This window comes from Sphaerodactylus townsendi, linkage group LG02 (assembly GCF_021028975.2).
Source record: "Sphaerodactylus townsendi isolate TG3544 linkage group LG02, MPM_Stown_v2.3, whole genome shotgun sequence".
NCBI lineage: Eukaryota > Metazoa > Chordata > Lepidosauria > Squamata > Sphaerodactylidae > Sphaerodactylus > Sphaerodactylus townsendi.
This window is the reverse complement of record NC_059426.1, coordinates 153738530-153760361: the sequence shown is the minus strand read 5'-3', so window position 1 is coordinate 153760361 and position 21832 is coordinate 153738530. Positions and strand designations below refer to the sequence as shown.

General features: G+C 43.6%; 1 protein-coding gene across 1 annotated transcript in view; it reads right to left on the bottom strand.

Annotated features, from left to right (window-relative positions):
* RIN3 (Ras and Rab interactor 3) overlaps positions 1-21832 on the bottom strand; it is a 109104-nt gene that overhangs the window by 16572 nt on the left and 70700 nt on the right. The window contains exons 5-7 of the mRNA XM_048485228.1: positions 16766-16857; positions 9577-11016; positions 2175-2483 (exon numbers count right to left, since the gene is read on the bottom strand). Of these exons, the coding sequence (XP_048341185.1) occupies positions 2175-2483; positions 9577-11016; positions 16766-16857 (1841 nt within the window). The remainder of the gene's footprint in view (positions 1-2174; positions 2484-9576; positions 11017-16765; positions 16858-21832) is intronic.

Sequence of the window (21832 nt, the reverse complement as noted above, 5' to 3'; positions counted from 1 at the left end):
TTTACTTTGCTTTCCCTGCGCAGGAAGGGAAAAAGTTGCTCTTTACCCTCTTTCAGGAACCATGGGGATTATCTGATCTGTGGCGTGGTGAGTTTGGGAGGAGTGAAAACATGTGTGGATCTGAGAACTTGACCCAAAAGGAATGTTCACTCACTGCAGGGCAGGCCACCAGTGCATTAATGGTCTATAATTCATTTTGAATAATGATCCAAGAATAACTTAAGACAGCCAGAGCATATTAGTGGTTAAAGTGTTACTCTGGGAGGTGGTGAAAACTGCCATCAAGTCACAGTGAAGTTATGCTGGCTCCATTGGTTTTCAAGGCAAAATATGAATAGAGGGGGTTTGCCATTGCCTGCCGCTTTGGAACAATGCTAGGTTTCTTGGTAGTCTTCCTTCCAAGTACCAGCTAGTGCCAACCCTACTTAGCTTCCTGGATTTAATGAGATCAGGCTATTCTGGGCCATCCAGATCAGGGTAGTATTTGCAAGACTTGGGTCTATATCAGAGGTGGGATCCAGCAGGTTCTCACCAGTTCCCGAGAGTGGGTTACTAATTATTTGTGTGTGCCGAGAGGGGGTTACTAATTGGGTCTGCTTTTCCGTTAGAAATCCCATTAGGTCCAAAAATCATAAAGTCCTGTTGTTTCCTATGTGGCTGGTTAGCAAAGGTAGAAAATGGGATAATTCTCCCTGTTGGGCTGTTTTAAAAACATGTTTTAGAAATATGGTAAAGTTCCTTGTTTAAGGAAAGTATCCTCCTTTTGATTCCCTAGGAAACAAAATTAGAGGTATTTTGAGAAAGTATTAAGTATTTGACAGGCAGTCAATTAGAGGAGAAGTAGTTGTTTCTGTTGGCAGTAGACGATAGGACTTGCTATAATGAGTTTAAATTATGGACAGAAGGATACCAGCTGGAAATTAGGAACTTTTTTTTACAGTAAGAGTTTTTTACAGTAACAGAGAAATTATTAATGCCCCACCCCTGGAATGCCCGGCCATGCCCCTGTTGTGCCCCGCCCAGCCCCATTGGCACTACGCCACTGTTTGAATCCCACCACCATGGGAACCTGTTACTAAAATTTTTGGATCCCACCACTGGCCTATATCCTTGCTTTGCCCTTGAAGCTCACTGAGTAAGCTGTACCAGTCATTCTCTCTCACCCTAACCTACCTCCCAGGGTTGTTGTCATGGAGAATGAAGGAGAATGTTGTAAACTGTTTTGGGTTCTTATTGGTGGCAAAAGTAAAGTACAAAATCTCAATAAATAAGCACAGATAAGAGATACATCACACTGACCTGGATGGTCCAGGCTAGCTTGATCCCATCAGGTCTTGGAAGGTAAGCACAGTTCAACCCTGATTAGTACTTGGATGGGAGACCACCAAGAAAGTCCAAGGTTGTTACAAAGAGGCAGGCAATAGGAAACCATCTCTTTTCATCTTTTGCCTTGAAAACCCTTCTTGGTCGCCATATGTGCAACTTGACGGGACTTTAAATACACAAGAGATGCATCAACAATGTCAGGGTCCACTTTTATGAAGCAGAGATCCCAACGCAATTGGACAAAATGTCTTTCTCACGAGCAATATTTGAGAACTCTTCTGGTACAAAGAAGTGCAATTACTTGTTCTTACCCTAGGTGCAACCTATGGACTCAAGACAGTGTCAAAAGAATAATGACATTGCAATAAGTAAGCCAATGTTTGTAGCTCTTTTTAGACCGAGTACAAAAGAAGAGCTCTAAAATATTGTCCCAAGGAAGACTTGCATTGTTCAGTGGGTGCATCTGATACAATGTGTGCCTGTGCCCAATGGAATCTCTCTTTGGCCCCTTCCGCACATGTAGAATAATGCATTTTCAACCCACTTTCACAATTGTTTGCAAGTGAATTTTGCTATTCCACACAGTAAAATCCAGCTGCAAAGTGCATTGAAAGTGGATTGAAAGTGCATTATTCTGCATGTGCGGAAGGGGCCTTTTTGTATCTCCATGAATAATCACCAGAAGGTCCAGCAGCATTTTTCATGTTGGCTGTAACAGACTTATGTGATGAAGCATAATTTAGCTACTTCTGAATGAGTCAGAACAACAATAACTATTTAGAGTCTCTCAAATCCAAAGCACTTAAAAAAAAAGCAACTACAGTTTTTTTTTAACTGCCCCACAGTACCTGGATTTCCCTGAGCCATGGAGTCATAGATGAGTTTGCAGCACTTCAAGAGGATGGAAATCTTTTTCTCTGGCGAGTAAGCCTTGTGCATGTTGGTGAATTTTTGTAGGATTTTCTCCAGCAGTGCAGTTTCAGGCACACTAGTGGTGACTCCCAGGTCCGTAGTAGTTGTGTTCTGTATGACTTGTTGGTTCTCCTTCAGAAACTGAAAAGATCCATCTTTGTTGTGGATTTCACTTAAGTAGGTATAAATGGCCTCTTTCAAAGGCTTCAACACACACTTGTGCAAAGCAGATTCGATGATCACTTCTGGAAGAGGGGAATAAGATATGAAAGGAATATATGAGAAACAAGATGCACGAAATCAGGAGAGCTAGTTTGGGTGCTGATGTTACTCAAAATACCAATTTGTGCCTTTCGACCTACCTGTCCCATCATCCCCTTTCAAAAGGTATGCAAACATTCCAGGCCACTGAAATAATCATGTAGACAAGATTCCATCTTAATTCTTTCTCTCTAATTCTTCCCTGTGTGCTCCTCTGCCTATTCATTAAAATTGCTCATAGGATGGACAATTAAATAAATGTCTTGAAAGTGCCTTGAAAGATTGAGTGCCTTGAAGTGCCTTGAAAGGTGGAGTGCCTTGAAAGATTCAAGTGCCTTGAAAAATTGAGTGAGCAAATGATTCCTTTTGCATGTAAGAATGGTGTCCTCACTGGGAAGACCCTTTGTCACAACCATGAAGAGACACTTTACTTTGATGAAGGCATACTATAGTAAAACGAACAAAAACAAAGTATCTGATGAAGGCAGTGGTGGGATTCAAATAATCTAACAACCAGTTCCGGTGGTGAAATTCAAATAATTTAACAACTGGTTGTTGTTTACAAGCACCGTTTTAACAACCGGTTCTGCCGAAGTGGTGCAAACCTGCTGAATCCCACCACTGGATGAAGGGCACTTTGGCTCTTTAGGGCTTATACCTTGAAAATCTCCTGGCCCCAAATCTTGCTGAACAATGCTAAGGGTTAGATCTGTCAGGAATTGGTAATGTAACAGCTGCCTGGTAGAAACTACTGAACCAGCTGATACTGCAGATTCATCTAAATTGCTTGTTAAATGGTTAAATGGTCACATGTTCCATGCATGCATCAGTCATTGGTTATAGAACTGTATAAGGGTAGTAGATATCAATGGTATGATGTCCTTTGCTGAGGACAGATCCCAAGCTGGAGGCTCTGTCAGTTTATTCTGTATATATGCAACTACAATAATATACCTTTCCTTGATTGAATTACTTGGCTCCAGTCATTTGTACTACACACTGCACTTGATCGATGGCTCAGCTGCTAACTCTGTCAAGATCCACCAGAAAAGCTTGTGGAATTCATCAGTGGAGTGGACCTTCTTCTGTCTTCCCATCTTGTCTGTCCCCCTAAATCCCTTAAAGTTTAGGAAGTGGCTCCAGACTGGGAAAAAGAATTTTGCCCAAGTCCTGCATCTTGCTATAAGCCCCTCCCCCATACCAGCACTGTGATGCATTCCATTTATGAAGGCTCCTGGATTCTCAGATAGGATTTTCAGACTGATGGGAGAAGATGGGAAGTATTATCTCCAACAGCTCTTTTCACAAGCTGCTTCACAGGATCTCCATATTTTAAAGAATTCATTGTCTAAGCTAGGATAGGTAGTCGCCTAAATGCTTTGTATTTATCTGCATTTATTTTTCTTAACAAATCATTTCCTTATTTGAGAATGCTCTTCTGGTTTGCTTTGGGAACACCTTGCTGGGAACGCCTCATAAGCCTCAGTATATTTGATTCTGCGATACTTAGATAATATTTGTCAGGGAGTCTCACCTAATAACAGGATACAAAGATGAGTTTAACAGAGGCAGAATGAATTAACAGAAAATGAGAACAATGACAGGAAAAGTAGGCCAGCTAGGAGCAGTTTCCCATTAATTAGGTGGCAGATTTTCACAGCATGAACGAGTAGATGGCAGAGGAGAGAACTGAATTCCAGAACGCTCGGGAACACAAAGCATCAGAAACTGGACTGGATGTGACAGAGAACGCAAGGGTGAAGACAATTCTGGCCTGTAAGTTGTCCGGCTGTCCTCGACCAGAGCTAGAGCCTGTTCTGCTCAGCTCCCGGCCTTGTGGAACACTCCGTCCAATGAGACCAGGGCCCTACTAGACCCACCATAGTTCCGCAGGACCTGTAAGATGGAGCTGTTCCACCAGCACCATGGCTGAGGACAGCAACAATAGTCCATCTAGGTGGCCACTCCTCTTTTTACATTGTGTGACGTTCTTTTATGTTTTGTGTTCTTATTGATTTTGTATTTGTTATTAGCTCTACTCTCAAGGTTAAAAGGGGAAGGAATTGCAGCTTTGAAATTTTTATATCTAACTGCATAATTTTAATTGTACATATTGGCGATTACCCACTCGTGCTCTGGCCCCCAGTGGGACTGGAAGCGTGTTGAGGCAAGAAACCTTGTCCCAGTGCACTTTCTCTTTGCGGTGTGCTGCTTCTTGCTTTCTGTGGGGAAAGTGAGAGCACTTCAGGTGTGACTTTATGTGCCAGAGCAGGGCAAGGGGTGGGAACACCCTGGAGTGGGTAATTGACCACTGTTGTGCACTGCTTTGAGTAGGAGAGAAAAGGAAAACAATTTGAACACAAATGAAGTGTTCCTACATGGCAGGGGATTGGACTTGTAGTCTCTTCCAACTCTATCAATAGGAGTATAGTGTCAAGATTGAGGGATGTAATTGTACCTCTCTATTCTGCATTGGTTAGATCTCACCGGGAATATTGTATATAGTTCTGGGCACCGCAGTTCAGGAGGGATATTGACCGGCTGGAGTGGGTCCAGAGGAAGGCAACCAAAATGGTAAAGGGTCTGGACTCCATGCCCTACGAAGAGAGGCATAGGGAGCTGGGGATATTTAGTCTGGAGAAGCGTAGGTTAAGGGATGACATGATAACCATGTTTAAATATTTGAAGGGATGTCATGTCGAACAGGGAGCAAGCTTGTTTTCTACTGCTTCAGAGACTAGGACATGGAGTAATGGATTCAAGGTGCAGGAAAAGAGATTCCACCTAAGCATTAGGAAGAACTTCCTGACCGTCAGGGCTGTTGAACAGTGGAATTCACTGCCTCGAAGAGTGGTGGAGTCTCCTTCTTTTGAGGTTTTTAAACAAAGGCTGGATCAGCATATGTCGGGAGAGCTTTGATTGTGTGTTCCTGCATTGCAGGGGGTTGGACTTGATGGCCCTTGTGGTCTCTTCCAACTCTGTGATTCAATGATTCGATGAAGTTGCCTTATGCCACATCAGATCATTGGCCTATCCAGGTCTGTAGTACCTACTCCGACTGGCAGAGTCTCCAGGGTCTCAAGTAGAGGGTCTTTCATATTACCTACCACCCTGCCTTTTTAACTGGCAATGCCAGGGACAGAACCAGGTACCTTCTGTACACCCAGCAGATGCTGTACTGTTGAGCCACTGGCCCATTATGGGGAATGTGGCTTTGGATAAGAAGATGAGCAGCTCAGTTTCTGCCATGTTTGGTTTGAGAAGAACTTCTCAGAGGAAATGCTGACAACACAACTGTGTAGAAAGGCAACCCATCCGGGTGGAGATGAAGTGAAGAAACCCTTCTCAACTTTCATTTCCCCCATGTGGCTATTAGCTATTCTGCTTCCTACAGCTCTACTAAGTGCACCCTTCTGCACCGCTAGCACTATTCGCATACATTCAATTCAGCTGTAGGAAACTCCTTATTGTGCAGTTGAAGCCACCTCTGCTTATTACCTACCAAAGCTATTGCTTAATGCTTGCTTAACATCCAGCAAGGAAAAAAAGCACCCAGAAAACCTTGTCAGATTTGCAAAAAGTACAGTGGATTGCATCATGTCTCTCCTGTTGAAAACTCTTCAGGGCACTAACCCAACATACACGCTTAATTCTGTGTTGCACTGGGACCAGGCTATCTCCTGATATCACACTGCAGAACTGCAGCATCTGGAATGTGCTTGTGTTAAGCAGGGGTGTCAAACTCGAGGCCCTCCAGATGTTCATGAACTACAATTCCCATCAGTCCCTCCCAACACGAGCATTGGCTATACTGGCAAGGGCTGATGGGAACTGTAGTTGATGAACATCGGGAGGGCCGCAAGTTTGACACCGGTATAGGGATCTTTCCTGCAAGGGCAAGGATGGCTTCAGATCCCCAGAAGACATTTTCTCGTTCCTCAGAACTCTTGCCCAGTCCCATCTTCCCTTGCTGACTCTTCAGCAATTACATTCTTCATAAGAACAATCAACTACCAAATGCATCTAGGTGTGGAAATAGCACAGAAGGAAGTGTCTTTCTGCACTGTCAGAACACTGAACAATATATGAAGCTGCCTTTTATCAAGTTAGATCATTGGTCTGTCCACATCTGAATTGCCTACCTTGGCGGGCAGTGGCTCTGCAGGGTTTCAGGCAGAGGTATTTCAGATCACCTCAGCATTTTGACGGGAGATGCTGGGGACTGAACCTGGGAACTCCTGCTTACAAAGCTGGTGCTCTACCACTGAGCCATGGCTCCACTACTCTCTGTGAGTCTCTCGTTCAGTTATTATTTAGAGTCTATTCAATAATCAGCAAGTTCATCCAAAGCTAGAATTTGTTGGGATTTCTAAGGGTAAAAAATTCTAGATCCCCCCCACCCCATTTTTTAACTGGGCTTTTACTTGCGCCTTTAAGAGCACCATGTAGACATTTTAACAGTATGCTCTGACATGGCAAGTTTTCCCCATTACCTCGGGCTGATTCTAGGAACAGCTTTGCCTGTCAGATTTCTGTATGCCGTGTTGTACAGGGCAGGGCTATTAATTCAAAGGAGTTAGCAATACACAGGTGTCGCCATATTTTGTGCCTGAGGCACCACATTTGGCTTCAGCTTCTGGGGTCGCAGGATGCAGGGCTTGGAAATGGGTTGCCAACTGCCAGGGGAAGGCTGGAGATCACCCGCTAATTGCATCTGACCTGCAGGCAGCAGAGGTCAGTTCACCTGGAAGAAATGGTCGCTTTGGAAGGTCCCCCTGAAGCCCCTCCCCTCCCCAAACTCTGTCCTCCTCCGGCTCCACCTCCCAAATCTCCAGGAGTTATTGCTGGCAACTCTAGCTGGGAAAGATCCTGCTTCAGAGATGTTCTTTGTGCATCTCTCCATGCAACATGAGCCCTCTTCAGATGACACCTAGCAGGGGAGCAAGATACACACTAGAAGCCTTTTGGTTCTGTCCAAGGAATGTTCAAAAAAGCAACATTCTCAACCATGGGGGCACAGCTCAAGTGCACTCAGCTTGTGCCCCACTGATCCTCCAAGGGTGGGGCCTGGAATTCATTCCCACACCCCTTCTACATGTATCCTTTTCTCCCAGAAGAGGACTTCTGTACATGAGTGGGAAGGATTTTAAACAGAATAGGGAAGGGATGCATCAGTTCTTCAGAAAGGCAGGTCTCCTTCCAGCTTCCTACCCAACTGAGCACAGTTTCTACATTTACGCTACGAACTTTTGAGTTTCTGTTTACAAAATACCATTGTATGGCATCACAGCGAAACAAGAAGCAAAAGCGCCATGAGGAAGAGAACCGTAATTGAAAAGCTAAGACACCCTCAACCATTTTAACCCAACCTCTGGCTCATCTCAGTGCTCTTTCTTGCATGCTGCCTGCAGCCCTAGGCAGGATATTTGGTTGATATCTAAACAATGAATCTGGTTAGAAGAGGAGGAAGTCTTGGAACCATTCAGAATTCTTGTGTCAAAGGACTGGTCAGTGCTCACAACAGCTCATTCTCTCTCAATCTGGTTCACCTTACAGTACTGGAATTTCAAAAGGGGATAACATCACATAGGCCAACTCTTTGGAAAATACAAACTCAAAGTGGTCAATTTAGCAAAGAATGCTGCCATATCCCCATACCTGTGACCTGTCTTCTCTGCATCCAGACTCAATTATGTTTTGTTTAAAAGATGAAATTGTCTATTTCAAAGTTAGGAAATGGCCATGGTTCAGTGGTAGGACATTTGCCTGGTATGCAAAAGTCCACTGGTCCAACCCCCAACATCTTCAGAAGGAGAAGGAGAAGGAGAAGGAGAAGGAGGAGAAGGAGAAGGAGAAGGAGAAGGAGAAGGAGAAGGAGAAGAAGAAGAAGAAGAAGAAGAAGAAGAAGAAGAAGAAGAAGAAGAAGAAGAAGAAGAAGAAGAAGAAGAAGAAGAAGAAGAAGAAGAAGAAGAAGAAGAAGAAGAAGAAAGAACTGTGACTAGCCCAAGGTCACCTAGCAGGAGTGTAGCAGTGCGGAAACACATCTGGTTCACCAGAGAAGCCTCTGCCACTCAGGGGGAGGAGTGGGGAATCAAACCCGGTTCTCCAGATTAGCACACACCTGCTCATAACCACTACACCATGCTGAGATAGTAGGAAAACATGAAATGCTCCTGCTAGTCTGATGGACCAATGGTCTCACTCATTGATAAGGAAGCTTCATGTGATCATGTATTTTGGTAAACAAGCAAGTATCCCTCCTTTGCAGGCAAAAACATCTAGGGTTAGCAGCTGCTGGCATTTAACAGCTGCATCAACCCAATAACAAGAGTCGTATTCATATCATGTCTTTCAATACTCAGCTTCATACACACTATCCTCTTGCAAGCCTTACAATAACCTGGCACAGTAGGTCATTTTTATTACCAGGCTACTGATGGAGGGGTGGGGCTGACAAAAAATAGCCTGACTTTGGGCTTAAAGAGATGAAACAAAGATCACACATCTCATTCTGCCAATGAAAAGCAATCTGCAGGTTCATACTCCTCATTTTGCCTCTGGGTCATACAAGAAAGGGAGGGAGTACTCAACCCTTCAACCTCTCTTCGGTTTTGCAGTTTGAAACTGTGCTGTCTGTTTTATTGCGAGCATTTTAAAGGGGAAATGTGTTTTTTTTTAAACCATACACCTTTTCCTTTAAAATGCTAATAACCAAGCAGGGAACGCAGTTTCAACTAGAGAACCCAACTGGGGATTGAACAGTTAAATCCTGTCTCCTTTACCTACATGGCCTCGAGGCAAACTGAAGCACGGGTTGTAGTCTGTTTTTTATAGACAAGATAAGACACATGACCTTTATCTGTTTCAGTCCTAGGGTCCCAGAGTGGGCTTGTGGCAGCTGTTCAGTATGGTGACTTATTGATTCATTGCTCCACCTCTTAACCACTAGACTTCATCATAACTTCATTTTATGATTTTCCTCATATTTTATTAACTTGTTATTTTCTTTTGTTCCCACCTGGTCTTGCAGCTCAGAGAAGCCACGGGGCCCAAGGATGAGCAGATGGAACCACTTACCTAGTTGGTCATCAGGGTAGACGGCCTGGTCCATCAGAGATTTCAGCTCTGTGCTTTGTATTAAGTAGCTCTTCAGCTGTGTCATCATTAAGCGGATCTCTTGCAGCATCTCTGTGCTCGAGCTCTGCTTTGCCATCATCTCCAAACTGTACACTTTGTAATCCTGCACCAGGTTGCCAAAGTACGAGTCCTTGACTTGGGCCAACTCTACAATCTTCTTCTGCAGCTTTTGGTCAGAAGACAGGAAAGCAGTGAAGACATTGCTCAGGCTGACCATGGATAGACGGTGCCTGGCCCGCCCAAGGAGCAAGGAGCGGGTCTTCTTCACTGAGGGAATGGTGACGGGCTCTATCTCATCTTCTGTGCTGCTGGTGGAATATGAGTCTTGCTCAGAGGCAGAAGTCTGAACCGATGCATTGCTTACTGGGCAGTCTAGAGAGTCACGTGAGCCTTCACCGTCTGATAAACTGGCAAACTTACTGTCATGTCTCGATTTCCTTTTTGCATCCAAGCAGGTGTCTTTGACTGGCTGCGTGTCTTTTTGTTGCACAGGTTTTTCTGACTCATTCAAGCTCAATTGTTTGAAAAGGAAGGAATTCGCTGAAGATGGCTGTCTGGAGAGCCTCTTCTTTCTTGGGGGAGGGATCGGTGGCCCCGCTGGATTCTCTGAAGGCTTCCTTGGCAACTCAGCCAGCTTCGTCTTGGTGTCCATATCAGGTGTGGTTTCTTGACATTGCGAGGGGTCTTTCTCTGTTGCCTCCAGTGGAACCTCAATAACTTGAATGTTATTAACAAGTCCTTCAGTCCCATCACTGTGTTTTCCCACCAATTGCTTGTTGTCTGGCACTGCATTTTTTCCAGATTTATCAGCACAACATTTTCCCAGTGGTCTTTCAGACACACACCTCCTTGGTGGAATGAATGGAGGGGAGGCACTTTTCTTCATGGATGAATAGCCACCAGGCGATAAGGGCCCTTCCCCATCACCTTCTTTTTCTTTACTGACCTCTGTTTTCATTACTTTTTCCTCCTGAAGATGAAGGTGGTTCTCTTCAGCAGTGGTTGCAGGAGACTTCACAGGTTGCTTCAAAGCATGTGGCGGGAGCGGTGGGGGGCGACGGCTGGGATATTTTTTGATGGGTGTTGTCACACTGTTTGGAGCCAAAGGAAGAGTCTCCCTGCAGCTCTCTTGAGGAGGCACATTCAGGGGAAACGGATAGCTTCTCTCTTCTATAAAAATAGGATTCACAAACCACAGCCTGTCACTTCCGACTGACAGCTCAATTTCACATGAACAATTGTTCCTGCTGCTTGCAAAACACTGGTCAGATTTTTTAATTTTTGTTGCCTGGGCTGTGGCAAAAGCAGAAGCTTTCACAGGGTGAGGAAGCCCTCCTCCTCCTCCTCCTCGCTTCTGATTTAAAGTGGAATCCCAGAAACCTGTCAAAATTAATAAAATAACTTAATCCAAGAAAGGAAGGAGACAGCAGGGCTTTAACCCCAGTTATTTTGGGGGGCTCGGGAATGACAAAATCACTGATAGCATCAATCATTTTACTTAGACGGTATATCAAGGAGGGAGGGGAAAGTGAATATAAGATTTTAAGTCTGTTTGCCAACCCAAAGTTGGGGGGGGGGCAATATTGCAAGCTTCCACTGTATGAAGGAAAAGATGCTCCTGCAATTATCTCTTGGGCAGCATTTGTAACATCATTCATTTACCCCCTCACAATCCTCGGAGTAATATTACATCTTTGAAAAAAAGTTCATGAGGGCTGTGTTTTGCTTCTGTGGAAGGTTTTTCTTTCTATTTTTTTTTTTGGAAAGTGAAAACAAATATGGCACCTTAAACCTATTATTAAAAGGCAGAATATCTGCTTGAAGCAGGGGAAAACAGGACTGACTCAGTACGCATGCTGGGGATATTGTAGTTGTAGTTTCTGCATTATCAGGGAGTTGAACAAGATGGCCCTGGTGGTGCCATCCAACTCTGAGACTGAACAAATTAAAGGAATTAAAAACACGTATATATTTCCCCCTTCATATTTTATCAAAGGATGGAAATGGATGATCTTTATGCAAGAGACAATTGCTCAAAAAGTAACTGCATTTCAAAACTGGCAGTAGCTGAGGCTTTATAACTGGGGCTGCCCTTGAGGACAACCTGGAAAATTGACATGGTACAGAAAACTGCAAGCCACTCACCTGTTTATCAGTTTGCAGGCATGACCATATCTTAGGTCCTTTTAAAACAGTTCCCTTGGTTAACTATATGTTTCCACATTCAGTTGAAGGCGTTGATTCTCACTTTTAAAGTCATTCATGACTGAGAATCATATACTTCTCCTGGTGTGATTTGGACAGCATCAACTTAGATGTTTCCAGAAATATCTTCTGGTACTCCACCTGCCCAAGAGCCTTAGCCCAATCATCCACCACAGCCATATCATGACTATTTTTAACTGACACCTCAGGAGAGGACAGAAATATACCACTTTGGCATCTTACAGGAAGCAGTGTTGGAAGACCCTTGATGGAGGTTAAAGTGTGGGCCTTATGGCTGTTGTGTGTGTGTGAAGGGGAAGGGACTGAGGTCAATGGGCTCTCAAATCACTGCCTCAAAGGCTATGTTCCCTGTAAGCCGCACAGATGCGCAGTCACATGACCACCGTATTGGTGCCATGCAGAAAAGCAACAAAATACCAAACCCAGAGGGTCTCAAGGTACTTATTTGTATACTATTTTCTAAACTGAATATGAAGTCCTTCCCAATTAGACAAGGCAACTAAAACCAAATCCCCTTTAAATTTATAAATGCAGCCATCATCACCTGAAGAGGCAGTTATATGTAGTTAAATCCAAAAAGAGGAATTTGTTTGCCCTCTCCAGTCATGCAATAAGTTGACATTTACACCCGCCCACAACTACTCAGATATGCAGGGAAGCTGGGCTCCCTAATGCTAGTAGGCTACACATGACCAACTCTCCCAGCTGTTACAGGCTCAGTTACTGCCTAATGTATTATTAAATTTAAATCTAAACCTTCCTCTAAAGAATACAGGATGCGATAGAGGGTTCTCCATTCCTCTGTTTTATCCTCAAAGTAGCATTGTGAGCTACACTGGACTGAGGGAGAGAACTGGTCTAAAGCCACCCATTTAAATTTATTGGTCCAGCAGTAATTTCATTGGGGAGGCTGAGGAACAGTGTCATCCTAAATTATATCTGTCCATCAATTAGAAAAGTGTATCTCTGCTTAGGATTGCACTGTTAGCCTGTTGTGGCAAAACAAAAAATAACTGAATTCCAGTAGCACTTCCTAGCCCAGGAGTCTTCAAAGTACGGCCCTCGGGTCACATTTGGCACACCAAAAGATCTAATCCAGCCTGTGTCCACTTGCCCTACTCCACACTTCTCTCTCCTCCTCTCCTATTTTTGCCCTGGCAGCAGCAGAGAAAAGCCCATTCAGTGTTGGCCTGGGCCTGACCAGGTCCACCTGACTTCGGAGGCAGAGCTTTGGAAGCAGAGCCAGCATTATAAGGCTGGACTCAGCCAAGCCAAGCCTGCAGTTGAACACTGGACTTGGCCCGGCTGGATTCAGCTTTATACTCCTGGCTCTACCACTGACGGTCATGTGACTTCAGAGGTGGAGTCAACAGTGGGGCATACATTGAAAATGCTGGGGGGAAGAATTAGGACTAATAAAAGGAAACACTTCTTCACGCAAAGTGTGATTGGTGTTTGGAATATGCTGCCACAGGAGGTGGTGATGGCCACTAACCAGAATAGATTTTAAAGGGGCTTGGACAGATTTATGGAGAAGTCGATTTATGGCTACCAAGCTTGATCCTCTTTGATCTGAGATTGCAAATGCCTTAACAGTCCAGGTGCTCGGGAGCAACAGCCGCAGAAGGCCATTGCTTTCACATCCTGCATGTGAGCTCCCAATGGCACCTGGTGGGCCACTGTGAGTAGCAGAGAGCTGGACTAGATGGACTCTGGTCTGATCCAGCTGGCTTGTTCTTATGTTCTTAGTGCAAAGTTAGACTTGGCCAGGCTGAGCCTGCAGTCCAACACTCGATCCTTGGATATTTGTAAAATATATAACAGGGCCCTCCCGCACACTGAAAAGTTTGGAAACCCCTGTTCTACCTTATGCTGGAATAAATTGCTAGTCATTAAGGTGCCACTGGACTTTTGTTTTATTGGGTAAATAAGAATAAAATCTGGATCCCAGAATTCTAGCACAACATGTTAGTACTATTTTTTTTAACTTCACAATTGTTTAATTTTGTATTGTGTACTGATGAGCTATTTCCAACAGAAGAAGTCAGTTGCTTTTATTTAACTATTAAACACCTCAACCATTTCTACATTAAACTCAGAGCAACTTACAGAATATTAAAAGCAGTGCAGTAATAAATGTATACAATCATTAGAAGTCAATGATGATCAAAGCAGTGTTTTAAAACCAAAGAGTTTCAGCATCAAAAGCCCATGTGCAAATGAAGGGTCCAAAAGACCTTCACAGGGAGGAAATTCCACAGGCTTGGGGCAATCACTGATAAGGCCCTATTGCTAGTGGACATCAGTCTGCAATGCATCTGTGAAGATTTCATGAGCAGTGCTCCCCAACAGATTTTAAGAGATGGCTTTTAAAGGAGCAGGTATTCTTTCAGTTACTCCCATTTCAGTCTTTTTAGGGCTTTAAAAATCAAACCTAGGAAAGGAGTTATAGGGAAAGAGCTGGAGCAGTACAGAGAAACAAGCATTAACATTCAGGTGGTACTCCAACAGACATCTCTTTACGTAGGAGAAACCACTGAAAATTTAGCATGAACAGGATTGTACAAGGTAGATGTAATAACAAAAGGCTAATGTAAAGGAAATGTCCTTGAAGAGTCATAGCAGAAAATAAATTATTTAATTTTACTTCTCTGAAAAGAATTTGCATCTGATATTACACACATGTACTGAAGACATTTTCTAGTCACTTTCTCAGAAAATAGATGTTTAAAACCTTGACTGAAGAGGTCCTCAGTCAGGAGGACAGGGGCCACTGCTGAAGGAAGTTGTTACATACTTAAAGAACTTCCGATCTGTAAGGATCATTGCATAATAACAAGGCCGTACTGAACCTTTTTCACATCACAGCTTAGTCATGAGGCTAAACTGTGGGATTTCAGGCTCTATCACATTTTGAACAGTTCACTGTGCACACATGACTTTGGTTGGGATTGCTTGTAAATAGAAATAAAATCTAGTTTAAACTGGCTAAGTATATATGTTGAAAATGTTCCTAAAGGGTATCCATAGCTGCACATCAGTGACAGAGAATTTCGAGTGCCCTTCTAGAAGAACCTCCACCCCAAGTTGTAGGATTTTAGGACCCTGCATAAACTCTTGGAAATTTTTGTTTCAGACTGGGGAATTCCTCTTCCTAAAGTCTGCATGATTTTGGAGGAAGTGGAAATTGACAATAAATAAACATTGTAAGTTATGAAATGTTTCCTTTCGGAAAAGGAAACTTGGACGCACCACCTGCCATCAACCCCCCACCTCCTCTGAATAGATTACACTCTGTCAAGAAACTAGAAATAATCCAAAATATTTCAGTATTTAACCCAATCTCTTAGAAAAGAAAGGCTCTATACCAGTGTTGGCGAACCTTTTTGAGACCGAGTGCCCAAATTGCAACCCAAAACCCACTTATTTATCACAAAGTGCCAACACGGCAATTTAACCTGAATACTGAGGTTTTAGTTCTGCGTGCACCCACTGCTCTGCCCTGAACTGCTCCAGCGCCTCCACCCACCCCTCTGTGTCCACCCAGCCTGCTCTAGCCTCCAGCAAGTCCTGCGCGCACTGCTCTGCGCCTCTCTAGCATCTCTGCCTCCTCTGCCTCTGCCCCCACTTGGGCAGCAGCCACCCGGGGCACAGGCACCAGGCATGCCAGCCAAGTCCTCCCTGCTCATTGCGGGGTGTCACCCAGGCCAGCCTAGATGTGTGTGGAGGGTGTGTGTGTGATTTCCCCCCCCCCCCACACACACACGATGAACTCTATGCACGTGCCCACAGAGAGGGCTCTGAGTGCCACCTCTGCTCTATACAAATAAGTAATCCTGGCAACAATCATGTATGGCAAAATTGTTTTATTGATCTCAAACAGAAAGACTACAGAATATCAGGGCACAATGAAATCATCATACCTAAAATGACTCTCTGCCTTGTGACCTCTGATTTTAGACCAACAACGCTCATTTTGCGTAAACAGAAAAAGACAAGGAATGTAAAGACCCAGCACACATCATACGCGCATAACACAAGCATACAAGTATTTACATGTGGGTGTATGTATACATACGCTCACAGATAAATTCAGAAAACACAGGTACGTTCCTGGTTGCCACTGGAAATCTTGACATATTCCAAAGCTGTAGCATATGAGTAAGTATGGTGGAAGAATAACCTACCTGGCTTTCTCAGAGCTTTGAAATTATGTTTTATGAAGCATGGAAATAAGCTCACTCAATTTTGTTGTTCAGCTAAGTGTACCTAAATGTAAAGAAACAAGCACTTCAAATATCTAGTATCGGGGCTTCTCCAGTTGTTGAGCATAGGAAAGAGAACTACACTGCATCTTCTGGTTGTTAATTGTATTATAATAATGCGTGCAATCAGTGACCGGGGTTTCAAAATCATTAGTGCACTTCAATGCACAGAAAGCTGAAATTCTATTATCTTTCTCCCATCTTTTAAAAACGCATTCAGGACAAGTTATTTATTTATTTATTTCAAATTTATATCCAGCCTTATCCCCCACAGGGCTCACTGCCCCCCCTCCCCCAATTTTATCCTCATATGTTTAGGAATGCTTTGCTTCATATTGGTAGAAAACCCTGTAGTAGAACACAAGGAATGGCATAAATTTAATGCTGGATTGTGGAGGTTTTTCCTTTATAACAGAGGTGTCCAACTTCAGCCCCTGCTGGGAATTGTAGTCCATGAACATCTGAAGTGCCAGAGTTGGACACCCCTACGTTATATAATCTGAAGCAGTCTTGGACTGGGGCAAGGCAGATTGCTAGTGGCAGCCAGGAATGCTCACAAGAGGCAATATGAATAAATGATAAACCTGCTGCACAGGTAATAAATTGCTCTGCTAGACAAACTCCCTAACCTAACTTACCAATCCCCAAACAGGAAATAGTTTCCAAATCTGTCAGACTTCTTGCTTCCAATATTGCTTGAGGCAGTCTTAGTGTGAAGGGGAGCAAATCTCTGGAAGGTAAAAAAAAAAAATACAGCGCTATGTAATTTTGCAGAAAATAATTCTACAGGTTTGTCTCCCCATAATTTTCTGGATTTCCTATAGACAGCATTTGAAATTAAGGACCAAACAATGTATTACACTGGAGATACAGACAGCACCATAAACACTAAACCAGTGACAACAGATTCAAACAATCAGCATAACCACACCTCAGTTTCCAAAGGCTTTTAAAAAAATAATTACAGTAAATCTTTATTTCTTTTCCTTCTGAAGTTTGCAAAAGATGACTCTTCTTGCAGTTCTCTATGAAATCCATTCCAAAAGGCTGGGGCTGACAGTGAGAAAGCCCAAGTGCGAGCTGAAACCAACTTAATCTCCCTGAGTGACAGAAGAAGACTTTTGTTTACTTGAAAAGGTCATTTTGAAGAGATCTAATTCAGATTGGGGGTGTGAAGTTGGGACATGGAGAGGATTAACTCATTCCTTCTATGCTGTTTTCCTGATCAAAACCTCCTTCTCAAATAGATTTCCTGACTGCCTGGAGAAAAACATGTCCTGGCCCTTTAGTGGAGGCTTAATGGGATATTATTTACCATTCAATATTATCTTTCTCCATGCCATGGAAAGCTCCAGGTGGCCATTTCCACACAGGAGACCTTTATTAAAGGGACAAGATATCTCCCCCCAGGCAGTTGGCAAGTCTACTTCTAAGCTTCAGAAAAGTCTCCCTAGAATTTCCGAACCAGGAAAGAAAAAGATAAAAACGTAGTGGTATGTTAAAGCCAGATTTACTGAAGGCCTTCATGGACTACAGCCCACTTCATATGAAATGCTGCACACAGTCAGTAGAAAAAGATACACAGCAGAGGGGGGAAGTTGTGAAGAGTGGGTTTAAAAGCTAACAAAATGCAACAAGTATAGTTTGTGAGATTTATATTTAAGAGTAAGTATACAGGATAAGCAGAGTGATTACTCAAAACACCTGTGATGGTGATAGTAACATAAGGTGACCAGCCGTCCTGATTTTCGCGGGACACACACACTTTTGCGTGATGTGTCCCGCATCCCGCCGGGCTTTCACATTGTCCCAATTAGGCAATGTGCTCCTGCGACCATGCACACGCAGCCGCAGGAGCACACTGCCTTTTGCGGCGGCGCTTCCCTGTTTCCTGACCGGGGAGCGCCGCCGCAAAAGGCATGTGCCACAAAAGGCATGCGCGAGCGGCCTCAGGAGCGCACAGCCTTTTGGGGCGCTGCCGTTTCCCACCCTGGGACAGGGCGGGAAACGGCAGCGCCCCAGAAGGCAGTGCGCTTCTGCGGCTGCAAATGAGTGTCGCTTGATGAAGTGTCTTGTACGATCTTGCGCCGCGAGCGCCATCGGGACTGCCCACCGTCTCCGGTGCTGAGCGGTTAGGTGGACCATCTGGTCACCTTATAGTAACACAATCTACTAAGTCTGTCTTAACAATTTGATATCTGTAGAGGCTAACCAGGGTGTCTAATATGTTTAAGCCCAAATTAACAAAATTAACCCTTCTCAAGTTCTAAATCAGCATTTTCTCCTTGGAGCATCCCTTTGAAGTTACTTCATGGCAACTTTCAGGCCAGCAACAGTGTTCTGAAAGACTGGTCTTTTCCACACAGCAGAAATAACAGTCATGTAGATGTTTTAAAAAGATCCATTTCGTCTTTTTGTGTTTGCTCTGCAAAAAAAAAAAAAAAAAATCTCCTGCCTGCTTTTGTTCACACAGCAAAGCAGGAGACATCCTCAACCCATCTTCAGGAAAAACACAACTTTAGCAGTTTTCGAAAAAACCAGGCTGAGACACATAAAACATGCCGAAGACATTTTGAGGGAGAGGACTGCATGAACTTCTTCCCCAAAACGCTTTCCATACAGTCCTCAAGACGTTATATTTCTTCTGTGCGAAAAAGACCACTGAAATGGTCTGCCAGAGGTTTCTGAATGTTGCCATTTTTAAATGTCAAATCATGGCACTGTTGACAAGGTAACTGGAAACACAAGGTGGTCTTATAGTCACAATGATTTCAGGGAAATATACTTTGAAGGATGTGCCCAAATATTAAACGCAGTTAAGATCATCTTTATTTGAGATGTCGTAAATGGAATATTGGATTTGGAACAGGAGTTGAGCTGAATTCCTCTTCAGTCATGGAGAAAGCTGGGTGAACATAGTTTTATCACATATCCTCAGCTCCACTTACCTCACAAAAAGATGCTGCTGAAAGCTGAGTTTAATATTTTGTCCATTTGAAGAAGTGTGCTTCAGGTTAGTAAAGTGGATCAATAGTATTTAAGGTGGCATAACACACTGGCCCCTTTCAGATTACTTCTCTCAACCAGATGTTATCCACTGTTGGCCCGAGTCTGAGTAAAGCGATATAGGCATTTCATATTGCTCATTTCAAATGATCCATGAACCATCTCTAAAGTTCTCTGAAGCGCTCTGGCCATTTCAAACAGTTTCACATTCCCCCTCCTCACATTGTTCACAGCACGTTCTTCCAGCATTCAGATGCACTGGATTGCTATGGTGGTCTAGCATATGGTGCTATAGCACTAATCTTAAAATGTAAAAAAAAAAAAAAACAAAGAAAAAAGAAAAAGAATGTGCTGCAAAAAATGGTGGGAAAAAAGTACACTCCTGTCGGAAGCGCTCCAGGCATTTTAAACAGCAGGCTGCAATGATTCAGAAGCTCAAGGAAAAACTGCAAACGGGAGAAAGCAGTTTTCATTTAAAAATGGCTGAGTCCCTGGGATGCCAATAGCACACAAGCAGCTTGGGCTGAAAAGATTTTTTTAAAAACGTCTGTTAGCAGCTAGGAGCCAAAATGGTTGTTTCTGAAATGACACACACAAAATATCCAATAGGAACCAGTTGCTGAAATGGATTATAAGGGCAGTTTGAAAGGGGCAACTGTATTGTTTCAGCTCCCTCACAAGGTTGCTTTAAGAATCAAGTGAAACACATACATGGATATACATATACACATATATAGATATACATATAGATATACATATATGTATGTGTGTATACATATATGTATGTGTGTATGTGTGTTTACAGCAGCAGCATACAGCAGTGGCATAGTGGTTAACAGCAGGTACATTCTAATCTGGAGGAACCGGGTTTGATTCCCTGCTCTGCTGCCTGAGCTGTGGAGGCTTATCTGGGGAATTCAGATTAGCCTGTGCACTCCCACACACGCCAGCTGGGTGACCTTGGGCTAGTCACAGCTTTTCGGAGCTCCCTCAGCCCCACCTACCTCACAGGGTGTTTGTTGTGAGGGGGGAAGGGCAAGGAGATTGTAAGCCCCTTTGAGTCTCCTACAGGAGAGAAAGGGGGGATATAAATCCAAACTCTTCTCTTCTATCTAATATCTATCTATCTATCTATCTATCTATCTATCTATCTATCTATCTATCTATCTATCTATCTATCTATCTATCTATCTATCTATCTATCTATCTATCTATCTATCTATCTATCTATACACACACAGAGAGAGAGAGAGAGGGAGAGAGAGAGAGGGAGAGAGAGAGAGACTGTACCATCTTGATCTATTTAGACTAGGGCCAGGATGCAAATAAAAGCAGTAACTGTGTGTCTCATTGATTCCAGTTTTAATCATAGCTAGATCTCAAGAGTCTCAGCAAACATTTTCAATATTAGGCCCAATCTCTGGAACAGTGATTCTTCCACAACAGAGGCAGATGGAAGGGGAGAAATGGGATTATGAAAGGCTTGGTTTGCGCATTTGTGTATCCTCAGGAGGTGGGAGCACATGCTAGGCTAGACTATTTGCAGAAGGATATGACACCCAAGTGTTTTGAAGGCCAACAAGTGTTTTGAGGGCTGTTTCTTTTCATCCCCAGCAAAAAGCTTTCAGCAGGTCAGTGTGGTCCCGGCAAGTTTCAGTTAGCATTCCGGGCACAGAAAATTTGACTGCAGCTTCTCTACACTGTAGGAAGTCATACTTTCACATGACTGGCATGAGATTTGCAGCAAAGTGCCTGCCTTAGCAGTTCTCAGAATGGCTAACTGATGAAGTCACTATAGCCTTTTCTTCCCTAGTGTTTTGCTTTATGTCAGCCAAAAATGTTCACACCGCCTTTTCTTCAGCCCATGTTCTCCTTCAAAGGCAATTTTAGTTACCTCAAATTCCCCAGGGTCAGTCAGAATGTTTGATTTCGGCAGACATATAATTACTCGCAGGACTTCTTTTAAAATCTATAAATAAACTCTTTTTACTGAGTGTATGGAAATTAAACGTGCCAGATATTCACAAGCACCATATTTTTCCTGTTAAGAACAGACCCTCCGCCCTTTTACATGCCCTCAGAAATACAAACACACACGGATCCGTCTGTCATTTGACCCTGACATAAAAGGTATTTCTTTATATTCTGAAGTAATGGACAAGCTTTAAAATCTGACAGCCCTACTGGAAAATCTGCAATGAGAATTCAGAATATAAGGACCAAGGAATAACTGGCGGCTGCTGCCTTTGAAGACAGTTTGGAAAGCACCGTCAGTACAATATGCCACAGCTAGATTGCTGACTGGTATATCCTACAGAGAACATATTTGATCACTCTTAATACTGTTGCATTGGCTCCCAGTGAGTTTGAGTGTGAAATTGAAGGAGTTGGTTTTTTCTTTATAGACCAGGATATCCAAAGGACTGCCAGCATCCAGGTATTCCCATTCATCAGGTATAGTCTACACAGACCTTGTTTCATTTGCTGTCATTACCAGAGGCAAGACAAACCATTACTACAGTCAGTGGCATAGCTTCCATGGGACGGGGTGGGGATAGGCGCCTCGGGCGGCAGCCGTTGCAGTCACATGGGGGGGCCGAAAAATCACCCCCCACACCTCCTCCTTCCCCCCTTACCCTGTCCCACCAGGGCCGGCAGATGATGCCGGGCCAACCTTGCTCGGCAAGGCCCAACAGAGC